Genomic DNA, 12,480 nt, shown 5'->3' with positions numbered 1-12,480 from the left:
TTACCCTCGAACAGGTTGAACCTCCAGGCACGGATACTCGAAGCCAAACAAATCGAAGAGAGGACCAGAAAGCTCTCGATGCTGAGTCTGAAGATTCCGAGCAGACGGTTTTTAGAACTCCAATTCCAATCATACCGGGTAGATTTGGGCTTGTACGAGCCTTTATTTTGTTTTTGTTTTTGGTTTGTGTGAAAAGTCCAAATGTAAAGACTTGGTTTTCTATATGAAATGCGTATTTCCCTTTTGGCTATTGTTTTCTTCATTCTTTTATCCGAATGTACGTTATGATATTTGCCTTAATCGTTTATCCAGTAAGGGATAATCAAAGGTTCGAGCCACCTTTTTTGTCCGAATCGCTCATATCTTAATAAGTATTGGCTTTTTCTTCGTCCGATACGTTTTTTATCGAGGATTTTATCGAATGGTTTGCCCGCGGGGCTTATTTATACTTCGTGAATTCAGACGTCTCCGAACTATGCTGGGCATTTTGGGTCGAGGTTTTTAAATTATTTAAACCTTTCCGACCGTTTACTTAGAATAGATTAGGTTCGGATACCTTAATCCCTGCCTTTTGTCAAATTTTGAGATGACAGTCCCCATTTGAGGGTGTTAAAATATTTTAGCTCGGTTCAACGTGGCCTTGCTGCCTTTGCCAAATTTCGATGACAGTCCCCGGTATAGGGCATTTAATAAAGAGATATGTCCGAGACATTTTTGCATAACGCTTCTTTATATTGCAAGTGTTTGTACGTACATAATATAGGGATTTCACCCGCTTCCTTCTGTTTTTTATCGTAGCAAATACTAAGTGGACACGATTCGTTTTTAATCGTTTGGTCCTTACATCAAAACCTAACACAGAAGGTTCGGGTTTGATTTATGGGTCCCGGGGGAAGTTCGAGTTGGTCATCCTCTATCCGAATCTTTGATTCGTATCTGTTATGTACATCTGCCCATGTTACAACCTCATATTCCAACAAGTTTTCTTTCGGTTTGAATATCAGTCGAGCTTTGGTGAAAGCTTGTGCAACCCATTCTTCCGGAACCGAAGGAAGCTCCATCTGTTCCCTTTAGAAGCGGTTCATAAATTCTCGTAACAACTCATTGTCCCTTTAGGCTATTCGGAAGATATCCGCCTTCCTGGCTTGCACCTTTTTAGCTCTGGCATGGGCTTTAATGAATGCATCTGCGAGCATTTCGAAGGAAGTGATGGAATGCTCGGGCAGATGGTCATACCAGTTCAACGCTCCTTTTGACAACGTTTCCCCAATTTTTTTGAACAACACAGACTCAATTTCATCCTCTTCGACATCATTGCCTTTTATGGCACAGGTGTACGAAGTCACGTGCTCCTGCGGGTCCGTTGTACCATCGTATTTCGGTATATCTTGCATCTTGAACCTCTTCGGGATTAACTTCGGAGCTGCACTAGGAGGGAAAGGCCTTTGAATGTACCTCTTTGAATCCGGTCCTTTCAGAATTGGCGGAGCTCCCGGGATCTGATCTACCAAAGAGTTATACTTTTCCACCATCTTCTCCGTTGAATCTACCCGTTTTGCTAAGGTCTCGAGCATCTTCAGAACTTCGGTGGATGATCCAGCTCCTGATCCATTACTCTCGACTATCCGTGTTTCATCCCTCCTTGGTTCGATGACCCCTTTTGACCTTTCCGGAGCTGCCTTATCATTTTTGCTCTGTAGCTGAGCTATTGCAATCCCCTGTTCGGCTATGGCGGTCCCCTGTTCTTGCAACATTTCAAAAATTAAACATAAGTTAATCTCATCAGGAGTATCCGGTGTTTTTCGGCCCTGAGCCCGAGATAAAGTAATTGAGTTATGAGTATTCAAGGGATCAGTGGCTGGTAAGGCAGCATTCTCCTGATTCACGGTGTTCTGCCGGTTGAGGCCTTCTCTCGAGTCAACAGAGTTTGGGTCGATTGGATCTGCAGGTAGGTTTCGTAACCCACTGTTCTCGTTTTCAACCATAATTTCATTGTTGTTGACATGACCAGACTGTCCGCTGCTTGCCATTTTGTCCGTTTTTTGCAGAAATTAGTAGATTCCTTAACCAACGGGTGAAAGAAGATAGAAGCAAAGATTAAAAAACCACTATTATCCTAGCCCTACGGTGGGCGCCAAACTGTTTAACCCAGATTTCGGTAACAATTAAATTTGTAAGTGAGGTATAGGATATGTGGGTGAATTTTAATTTATTTGGTTGGTAGGAAATGCCTATGTATTTGTTTATTGCAATATATGTATATATGCGAGTTGTTGCTGTGTAGATGCGTATAGTGATTGGAGATTTACACTAAATATATATATGTTAATATGTAAATATTGAATGAGTAAATAAAGCTAAAGAAGAACACACAAATCCGGACCAATATCAGAGAAAAAGAGAGAGAGCTTTAATATATTTGGCTATTAAAATGTTGAGATCTGAAAAAAGCTAACCCGAAAAAGTGGGAAAATATCCTCTATTTATAGGTATGCCTCATGGGCCTTGAATACAATGCAAACCCCTTTTGAATAAGGAAACCCTAAAAGGATAAGGTAGGACCGTACGGTCGTCAGTACAAAATGGCAGAATGGTTTCTCGACGTGTGGCAGCATCGCAACCGGTTAACCGAACCAACGGACACGTCGAGTTTAGATCGGCGTACCCGGACCAACGGACACGTTGGGTTTGGATCGGCGTAACCGGATCAACGGACATATTTTTCTTGTCTCGGGTCAGCTGCATCCGGTGCAATACCCCGGTATGAAGAAAAGACCGAACATGCTCGTGCTCATTTGGATTTGCCCTCGGCCCCAGTCTCACCGGTCATACATTGACCCCATTTCTACCATATACAACCTTCAGTAGTAGCACCAATAAGTTAAAGATTTGCATCACGTGAAAAATAAGTAGAAGTACGGTTGCTTATCCTGAATTAATTAATTACTCTGCTCCAAAAAGTAGCTCAATTGTTTGATCTTTACTGGGACGCAAATGAGTACGAGGCACATTTGACGAAAGAGCCTCTGGCCAACTACTTAAAGAAGCGTTTTCTGAAAAAAAAAAAAAAAACTACTTAAAGAAGCAAGAGGCACATTCGATGAATATATTTAATGGAAAACAACACAAAGCTTACCCAATCGACTGAAAAAATTTATTCGAGTATCCCCTCATTCACAACCCTTTATCCATAATAGCATCGCAATATATTTATTTATCATAATGGTATCATGGAGAACTACGCGAAGAACTCAAGCAGTCCTTTCCGTGATACTATCGCACTATATTTATGTACCACGGTATCATGGAGAGCTGAGGAGTGTCTCATTAAAAGACTGAAGCAGTCCTCCATGACACCATCACAATACAACAACAATAACATACCCAGTGAAATCCCACAATGTGGGGTCTGGGGAGGGTAAAGTGTACGCAGACCATACCTCTATCTCGGAAGACAGGGAGGCTGTTTCCGAAAGACCCTTGGCTCAAGAGAAATCACAACGAGAAAGGTTAGATAAGCACAAACAGTTCAAAGTAGAATGCAAATGAAACTAAAGAAAGCGAATAAGTCAAAATAAAGCAGTCTGAAAAAAAGGGAGCAGTAGCTACCACAGATAAATAAGATAATCGAAGTACAAGAAATCACATATAGTAGCAAGAAACAAAGGGCAATAGATTAGATGGAAACAACGACCACCTTCTAGCCTTCTACCCTAATCTGAGTCCTCCAACACCTCCCATCTAAGGTCATGTCCTCGGTAAGCTGAACCTGCGCCATGTCCTGTCTCAGCACTTCTCCCCAATACTTTTTCGGCCTACCCCGACCTCTTCTGAAACCATCCATAGCTAACCTCTCACACCTCCGCACTGGGGCATCTGTGCTTCTCCTCCTCACATGCCCAAACCATCTCAGCGTCGCTTCCCTCATCTTGTCCTCCACTGATGCTACTCCAACCTTATCCCGGATATCTTCATTCCTAATCCTATCTCGCCTGGTGTGCCCACACATCCATCGCAACATTTTCATTTCCGCAACTTTCATCTTTTGGACGTGAGAGCTCTTGACTGCCCAACATTCTGCCCCGTACAACAAGGTCGGTCTCACAACCACTTTGTAGAACCTGCCTTTAAGTTTTAGTGGCACCTTCTTATCACACATCACTCCTGAAGCAAGCTTCCATTTCATCCACCCTGTGCCAATACGATGTGAGACGTCATCATCAATATCCCCATTTTTTTTTATAATAGACCCGAGATATTTGAAACTTCTTTTCTTTGGGATGACCTGGGTATCAAGCCTCACTTTCATGCCAGACTCATGTGTCCCGTCACTGAACTTGCACTCCATGTACTCTGTCTTGGTCCTACTCAACTTGAACCCTTTAGACTCCAGAGTTTGTCTCCAAACCTCTAGCTTAGCATTCACTCCGCTACGTGTCTCGTCGATCAAGACTATGTCATCCGCAAATAACATACACCATGGCACCTCACCTTGAATTCGCCGCGTCAGACAATCTATCACTAGAGCAAATAAAAATGGGCTAAGAGCTGATCCTTGGTGCAACCCCTTCTCCACTGGGAAGTGCTCCGAGTCTCCTCCCACTATCCTTACCCATGACACCATCACAATATATATATATATATATGAGATGATGGTATCTTCGAGGTTTTATTACAAAAGTGTGTCTTTTGAATAAATGAACATGATACTATCTCGGTATATTTATATACCATAGTGGTATCATAATTTTGGGAACAATTCGGATAAATAGTTTTACGGGCAGGCGGGTAATTATTTTGTTTTCAGGGATAGTAACGTTCTTTCCCCTATATTTAATAGAGGTGTCAATAAGTGTTAAAAAACCGACTTAACCTAGTGAATCGTATTGTACCGAATGATTATTAAATTTTTTATAATAAAATCTAGATTTTTATATAAATTTATAATCGTACCGAATAATTAAATAGGTTTTTAATTTTAAAAAATACCGAATAGTACCAAATAAATTTATATGTGTTCAGTCCCATCTTTATTAACTTCTTGCCACTCGACTGATCTATTTTTTTTTTTTAATCTTAGTTTAACTTTGTTTTACAATACTGTAAAATAATGAGATGTATCTCTATTTTTATCGTCTTTCATGCTCCCTTGATTAATCACCTTTTAAACAGTAAGTGGACGTTTGGCCATAAAAATTATTCACTTTTTCCGGATTTTTTTTCCACTTTTTTTACTTTTAGCGTTTGGCCATAAAAATTATTCACTTTTTTCTGGAGTTGCATTCCGGAATACTGAAAACAAGAAAAACTTGTTTTTCAAAAATTTTTAACTTTTTTTCACTTTTTTACACTACATTTCACCAAAAACTACAATTTCAAAAACTATGGCCAAACACAACTCCAACTCCAGCTCCAACTTCAAAAATTCCAAAAAAAGTGAAAACGTTTTTGGTATTTATGGCCAAACGGGCCCTAAATATATCTAGAGAAATCTTTGCCAAAGTCCTAAAGAAGTGTGAACAATATCATGCTCTAACTTATACTTGTGACTTTTACATACCATACTGATACCGATACCGAAGAGAAATTGATGTGATAGGCGATTTCGAAATGTTTAAATTTGGTTATATAAAATAATATAATCAAAAAGTGAGTACGGCATGAATTTATAAAATAACCATCGAACCGTACCATTAACACATGTTTTATTTAATACAGAAAAATTAATTAGTTTTTTTTTTTGTAAGCGGAAAAGCGTTAAAAGTCGCCCCTGTATTTTTCCGCCGAGGAGCATTTTTGCCATTCACTAGTAGTTGGGTAATTTTATGACCCTGTCATTACCAAAAGGTCTCATTTTTGCCTTATTTTCAGTTTCAGCTAATGAAACTATTAGAAATTTAAAATTTTGTTGCCTGTGTCAACAGTTTTTTTCTAATTATTTATGTTTTTGATTCCTCCATACAACAAATTATACTATATTTGATTGTTTATAAAATTATACTACCGTCAATATAAAGTAACAACACAAATTTAACGTATGAGTAATTAAGTAGTTGAACGGAAATTAGTTATGTTAGTTTGTGCATATTCATAGAGAACAATGATCAAAAGTGCATAATTTAAGAGCCCGTTTGGATTGGCTTATAAGTTGGTTTATAAGCTGTTTTCAGCTTTTTTGAGTGTTTGGCTGGCCAGCTTAAAGTCATTTAATGCTTAAAATAAGCTCAAAAAAATAATTGAACCCATTTGACTTAGTTTATCTAAAGCAGCTTATAAGCTGAAAACAGCTTATAAGCCAAAAAAAATAAGTTGGACTACCCAACTTATTTTTTTCAGCTTATAAGCTGCAAACAGCTTTAAGCTGTAAGCCAATCCAAACGGCTATAACTAATCGAGGGAAAAGTGGCTATCAATCCAATTTGTTGCTATAACTTTGTGTTTTCGGTGACTTTGTAGCTAAAAGGGTTCTCTCCAGTATTCAAACAACGTGCTTATTGTTTCACTTAAAAAAGCACCTATTGAAGCTAGTCTTCTGCGGGGCGCAGGCGCAAATTAGCTATCGAGGAATTCATTTCATCTGGAATACAAGAGCCGGAATCAAGAATGAAGCTGCGGTATGCGATGGTGTGCTCATCGAACCAGAATCGAAGCATGGAGGCCCATTGTCTGCTGAAAAGAGAGGGCTTTGATGTGGCCTCATACGGTACTGGGCAACACGTTAAGCTTCCAGGTCCTTCTATTAGGGAACCCAATGTTTACGATTTCGGCACTCCCTATAAACACATGTTCGATGAACTCCGCCGCAAAGACCTCGAACTGTACGCCAATTTTCACCTTTCCGCTTCTATATCTTCTCCTTTGTCTTATTTGTTACTTCCTCAGTTGCCAATAAATAACCCTAATTCTGTCTAGAGTGTGCTTGGTATGAAGGAAAATGAAATAATATTGTTTCAAGTAATCTAGGAAAACCATATAGGGGTGGCAATCTAACTTGGAAGGTCACTTATGGAACTTGTTTTCCCTACTCTCTCACTTGGGAAGTCATTTTCCCAACTTTTTTTCCTACGGAAAGTGTTTTCCAAAATATTTTGACCAACCAAACATGAGAAAATTACCAAACACACCCATACCGATTGTTATTTACGCTACATGTAGCGAGTTAAGGATTTTAACTGTGCTAGGATTTCGATTATCTTCTTGAAGCTTTTGGATGCCTAATTTCTTGTTCTAATTTGCTCACTTTAGTGGACTATTAGCATAATAGATTAGGAGGACTTTATGTAACCACACGCAGGGGCGACAATGTCTATCATTAGTTCAAATGAGATAGGGTGTCTGTTACAGAATTTCTACCTGTATTTGGAGTTGGTTTATTCTTGAGGATAAATTTCAGCACTTATTAAGTTTTTGACTTTTGAATACGGGTGAAGTTTGCATATTTTGGAATCAAATTCCTGAAGACCTTCCAAGCTATAAAAATATGGCGACTTGTTCCTTTGCAGGATTAAAAGTTACAACGTCCAGTATGTTTCTAAACGATGAAGTTGCTATTAGACCTATAATTATTGGCAAATATTGCTTTATTTTCAGAATCCTCTTGTTTTAATTGGGATTAGGGATTGAGCTTCAGTTGCAATTTTTCAGGTACAAGCGAAATGGAATATTGCCTATGCTGAAAAGGAACTTAGGTGTAAAGCTTGCACCTCAACGTTGGCAGGAAAATGCAGCTGATGGTCCCTTTGATGTCGTACTTACATTTGAAGAAAAAGTTTTTGATTTGGTGCTTGAAGGTTGGTAAATAGTAAATACTCATTTGCATTTACATTTACGTTTACGTTTTACTTGAAAATGATGGATTGAGAACCCTGCCAAATGGTTGCACTTAAATGAGCTCTGTGTATCAGCTTGCTCAATGAAGTCGAAATAATTTGCACATTAGTAAGGTCAGGAAAAACGATATATATGATGGCTTGGGTTCAGAGGCGGGTCCAGAATTTAAATTTTATGGGTTCAATTTTAAGATTTTTAGCATTGAACCCATTATATTTTTAAAGTTAGGGGTTCATATCTACTATTTATTGTAATTTTAATAATTTTTTACACATAAATTTAGGCTCCGCGTCGGAAGTTTGGGGTTCAATTGAACCCCAAACTTATAGGCTAGATACGCCTCTGCTTGGGTTAGACTTATTTGATTACATGAATTTGAACTTTTTTATTCTTGATAAGTAATGTAAAGTAATATTTTATAAATGGGAAGCTTGGGTTGAGCCAGTGCTACAAGAGATAATTATAATATGTGCAATTCCCCTATTCCAAGAGTGTGTACTTTACTTGACTGGTTACCTTCATATGGCAACTAGCTGATAGATAGCCATGGAGCAGCTGATGAATAATTCCTAATGCTCATAACAACCTCTGTATAGACGTATACAGTACGAGGCTAAGTTGCCAAGTGTCATCCTTGCAATTGTAAGTTGTTTACGCACTGAAGGTGAAGATTGTCCAAAACTGCTCTCTAGTTGCAGTAGATCATGACTTGGACATTTGAGTGAAAAAAACTTCAATATGATTATCTGTTGCAGAGGTATTCCTGGCTTGCTTTTCGGAGGCTAAAAGGAAAAAGCCACCAGTTTTACTATCTATTTCTGTGAGTGCTGTAACCTCGATATAGAATAATGATGGTGGTAGGAGAGTAAGGAAAGTAGTTTGAGATGCAAGAGAGTTCAGGGGCCAGGGTCTTACTGGGAACTGGCTATGTAATTAATCTCAAGGAGTTGCTATCTGGAGTGATTTTGCCAATTCCTAGATACAGTACTCTTACTATGTTTACTCATCTTGGAAAAAATTGTCCCTCTATCCCAAATTATTTCTGTTTCTTGACCAGAGAATGTATAAGCTGGGATGTACAGATTGCTACTTCACAATGCATAGTTGGCATACTTCATTTTTAGATATTCTTTTTTTTTTTTCTGAATGGCAAGTGTCTTTAATTTTAGATATTCTTGATGTTGGAACTCTGTGATTAAACCATAAATTACAATGTTATTATATTGGCATCCTTCCATTTTTTTTTCTTTTTCGCTGTGCCTCTTTTTTCTTCTTTCCTTCCGGTCATTTTGTGGCATAGTTAGTAAAATTTATCCTGCTATGTTTTCTCTAAAAATATCTATTGAATTTTATAATAAAAGGAAAAAAGGGTTCTGTGTGATATTTATGGACCTAGAGAAAACATATAATGAAGTCTCAAGAAAAATCTTTGATAGGTGCATGAGAAGAAATTAAATTATACAGTACTTATGTAAATGCCTTAAAACTAGGAATATATGCAAAGGAATAGTTACAATTGTCAGAAGAACAGAAAGAGATACAGAGGAGTTTCCAATTATGGCAGGTTTGCACTAGAGATCTACCTTGATCCAATACTTGTTGACCATAACTATAGATTTGCTAACCAATAGGCAATAGAATAAATAATGAAGTTCCTTAGTGCATGGTATTTGCAGATGTTATTGTGTTAATCGACAAAAGTAGTGAGAGTGTCTAAGTAAGTTAGAACAGTGGATAAGTATTCCAGAGAATAAGGTTTTAGGATAAGTAGAACTGTAGAAGTGAGATTGAATGTATGCACAACAAGGTTAGCTCATATAAGGTCTTTATTTAAAAGAAAAAGAAAAAAAAAAGGTTTTAGCTCTCATAAGGTGAGTGAAGGTAAAATGAGATTAGGAAAAGTGAGATTAGATGAGATTGTGGTGCCTAAATGCCAATTTTAAGCTCCCCCCCGCCCCCTCTTTTTTTTTGGTGGATAAGGTAAATAATTTTATTAACAATTGGGAAAATCCGTATACAAGCCATGTACCAAAATGAAAGAACCTACATCAAAATAAGGTTCTCAACAAAAGAGATCCAATCCTCTATACAAATAGGGACCTTTTAAGTACACCACAAGACACTCCTATGCAGTTTTGCAAAATCTTGTTCACCCCATCAAATGCACTCCTATTTCTTTCTTTCCAAATGACCCACTCCTATGCTAGGTTAAGTCTTCCAAGAGAATGTTATATATACAGATGAAAATGTAACACACAACTAAAATAAAATGGCTGGAACATAGAAGTGCTACGGTAGCACAATGCAATAAGAGGTTTTCTACCAAAACAGAAAAAACGGTTGCGAGAACAATGATATTAAAAGATGTGAGCTGATAATATCATTCGTCTCACAATAGTATTGCAAAGAAATATATATGTCAAATAGAAAGCAATAGAGTGATACAAAAGACTCATATTGCCAACCCCAACAACTAGTTTTGAGTTGAGAGTGGTATTGATTGATCATGACATGAGCCAATGTTCCGTTGTACTGTTCCAGGGTCTATGGTACTACTTCTGCTTAAGGTTTAATCAAATGAATCAAATGCTTACACTACCTTGAGCAGATTTTCATTCTATACTTACTTTTGAGTTCTTAAACAGATTTTGTATGCGCGAAAGTTGAATATAAGATCTCATTGGTCCTCCTTTCCGATCTTTCTTTTTGTCATTTGCAACTGGTTGGCAAATTTGGTTGTAGTCGTGATGCGTCTTGCTGAATCATAGCATAGCTAAATGTCTGTCTTATTAAAGGCAAGATCTTCATAGAGTTTCTTGGCCAAATCTATGCTATATATTCCTTAGGAGCTGCATAGAATTGTTCTCATTGTGTGTTGTGGTACACCAGTCTTTGTCATTCTATGATAGCAAAAGGTTTTATACATTGGCAAGAGCACCTAAAATCTTGGATGTTTCGTCATTTGAAGTTCAAGTTTGAACATTATGCATTCTACTTCCGCATAATTTGAAAATTTGGTCTCCCTACATTTCTTGATGGGTGTCGTGTGGATCTCAACCATAGTTCTAACAATGGTCTGATAATGCAGATATTCATAACAGAAATCAAGTTCTCTTGAAGCCGGTTCTTGTAATCAATTTAGAAGTAAAAGATAACCATGAGGAGGCAGCAATTGGAGGTCGTCAAGCTTTGCTTTTGTGCCAAGAAGTATGTGTTTTGTGGTTCTTCATAATATCTCCAGTATGAATTATGATTCATCTTTCACTAATTATATAATTTCTGTCTCCAGCTTGATGCGACTGAAAATTGGGAGGATACAATTGATGATATCATCAATAATTTTGAGAAACAGCATCGACGGAAGCTCCTGTATAGTATCTCCTTCTACTGAGAGGGTGGTGAACTACTAATGGAAACTATTAACTAGACTAGCACTTAAACTCATGCGTTGTTCCAATTGCTGATATTTCAATCACTCGTTACTATTTGTGTCCAAACTGATTTAATAACGAGTTATAGGTCCGTTTTATTTGTGTAGTAGGGGCGTTATGACCGAGACACAACATTTCGGTAGGTTTCAAAGTCCTCAATGTTGAGTACATAAGAAGTGGCGTCATCTTGTGCTATTTTTCTGATCAATACCAGAAGTGATGTCCTGTTGCATGATAAAAAACAGTTGTTAGATGCACTTATAAGATCCAAGGACTTGTCCTCGTGCATACAGACAAGGGTCTCAATAAGTAGATGAAGACAAACTTTTTATAGATTTTTAGTGGAAATAACAACACCCCTCCCCTCCCGGCAACTTGGAGAAGCAATATACTATGATGAAAACTAGTGGACAAATATTGCTAAGGAAAAGGCAGAGATCTCTTCTTTTTCGGTTTCCCACCGGTGTTCGGATTCGCGCCTCGTAGGGTCCATTCGGGGGACCAAGGATTTTTCTATATTTAAGGTTCGAACTCGAGATTTCTGATTAAGAAAAATAGCAACAACAGCAGCCACTGCATCACATCTTTGGTGATAAGGCAAAGACAGAGATCGTTATCACCAAAGACAATAAAAGTTGAAAATATCAATGGGTTTAGTAAATAAGAGACGAAAGGAATTTTGAGAGAAGGGAAGTATGTGGACAAGAGTGAGTGAGTTTGGCTTAGGGAGCGAAGCACCTAGTCTTTTAACATATCATTTTCATAAACAAAGCCAGTATATACTGTAAATAATTCGTTTTATTTTTTTGAGGTACTGATTAGGTTATTGTTGCTATCAAGGAAACACATGGACACCCACCATTACAAATGTTATTAGTTGTTGGAGCAATCTGTTAACACCCCATGCGACTCCTTATTTTAAACACAGTTGGATCCTCGCTCGCAACAAGACGTACGCAGCTTACTGAAACGTCAAATTCATATAATTTTTTAATGAGAAAATAGTACTCTTACTAGATTTTGTCATTAATAAATATGACACATAAATAAAATAAATATTTAATGGAGACAGATTATAAATTAAACATAAATAAGGGTAAAGTTAGTCAAATACCACTCATAATTGATATTTTTTAAGATCCATGTACAAAAAAATGACATATAAATGAGACGGAGAGAATATCTTTTATAGTTAAATTTAGTAATATGTTTGAGAGAA

At 37.6% G+C, this 12,480-nt stretch overlaps 1 protein-coding gene across 1 annotated transcript; it reads left to right on the top strand.

Annotated features, from left to right (window-relative positions):
- Positions 1–6,385: 6,385 nt before the first annotated feature.
- On the top strand, positions 6,386–11,456 carry LOC132632345 (uncharacterized). Its single transcript, XM_060348242.1, has 4 exons — positions 6,386–6,818; positions 7,645–7,790; positions 10,919–11,037; positions 11,120–11,456. The coding sequence occupies exons 1-4, from the start codon at positions 6,604–6,606 to the stop codon at positions 11,219–11,221; spliced, it is 582 nt and encodes a 193-aa protein (XP_060204225.1). The 5' UTR covers positions 6,386–6,603; the 3' UTR covers positions 11,222–11,456.
- Positions 11,457–12,480: the final 1,024 nt, after the last annotated feature.

The sequence above is a fragment of the Lycium barbarum genome, chromosome 3 (genome assembly GCF_019175385.1).
Source record: "Lycium barbarum isolate Lr01 chromosome 3, ASM1917538v2, whole genome shotgun sequence".
NCBI classification, from domain to species: domain Eukaryota; kingdom Viridiplantae; phylum Streptophyta; class Magnoliopsida; order Solanales; family Solanaceae; genus Lycium; species Lycium barbarum.
This window is presented reverse-complemented; position numbering and strand designations above follow the sequence as displayed.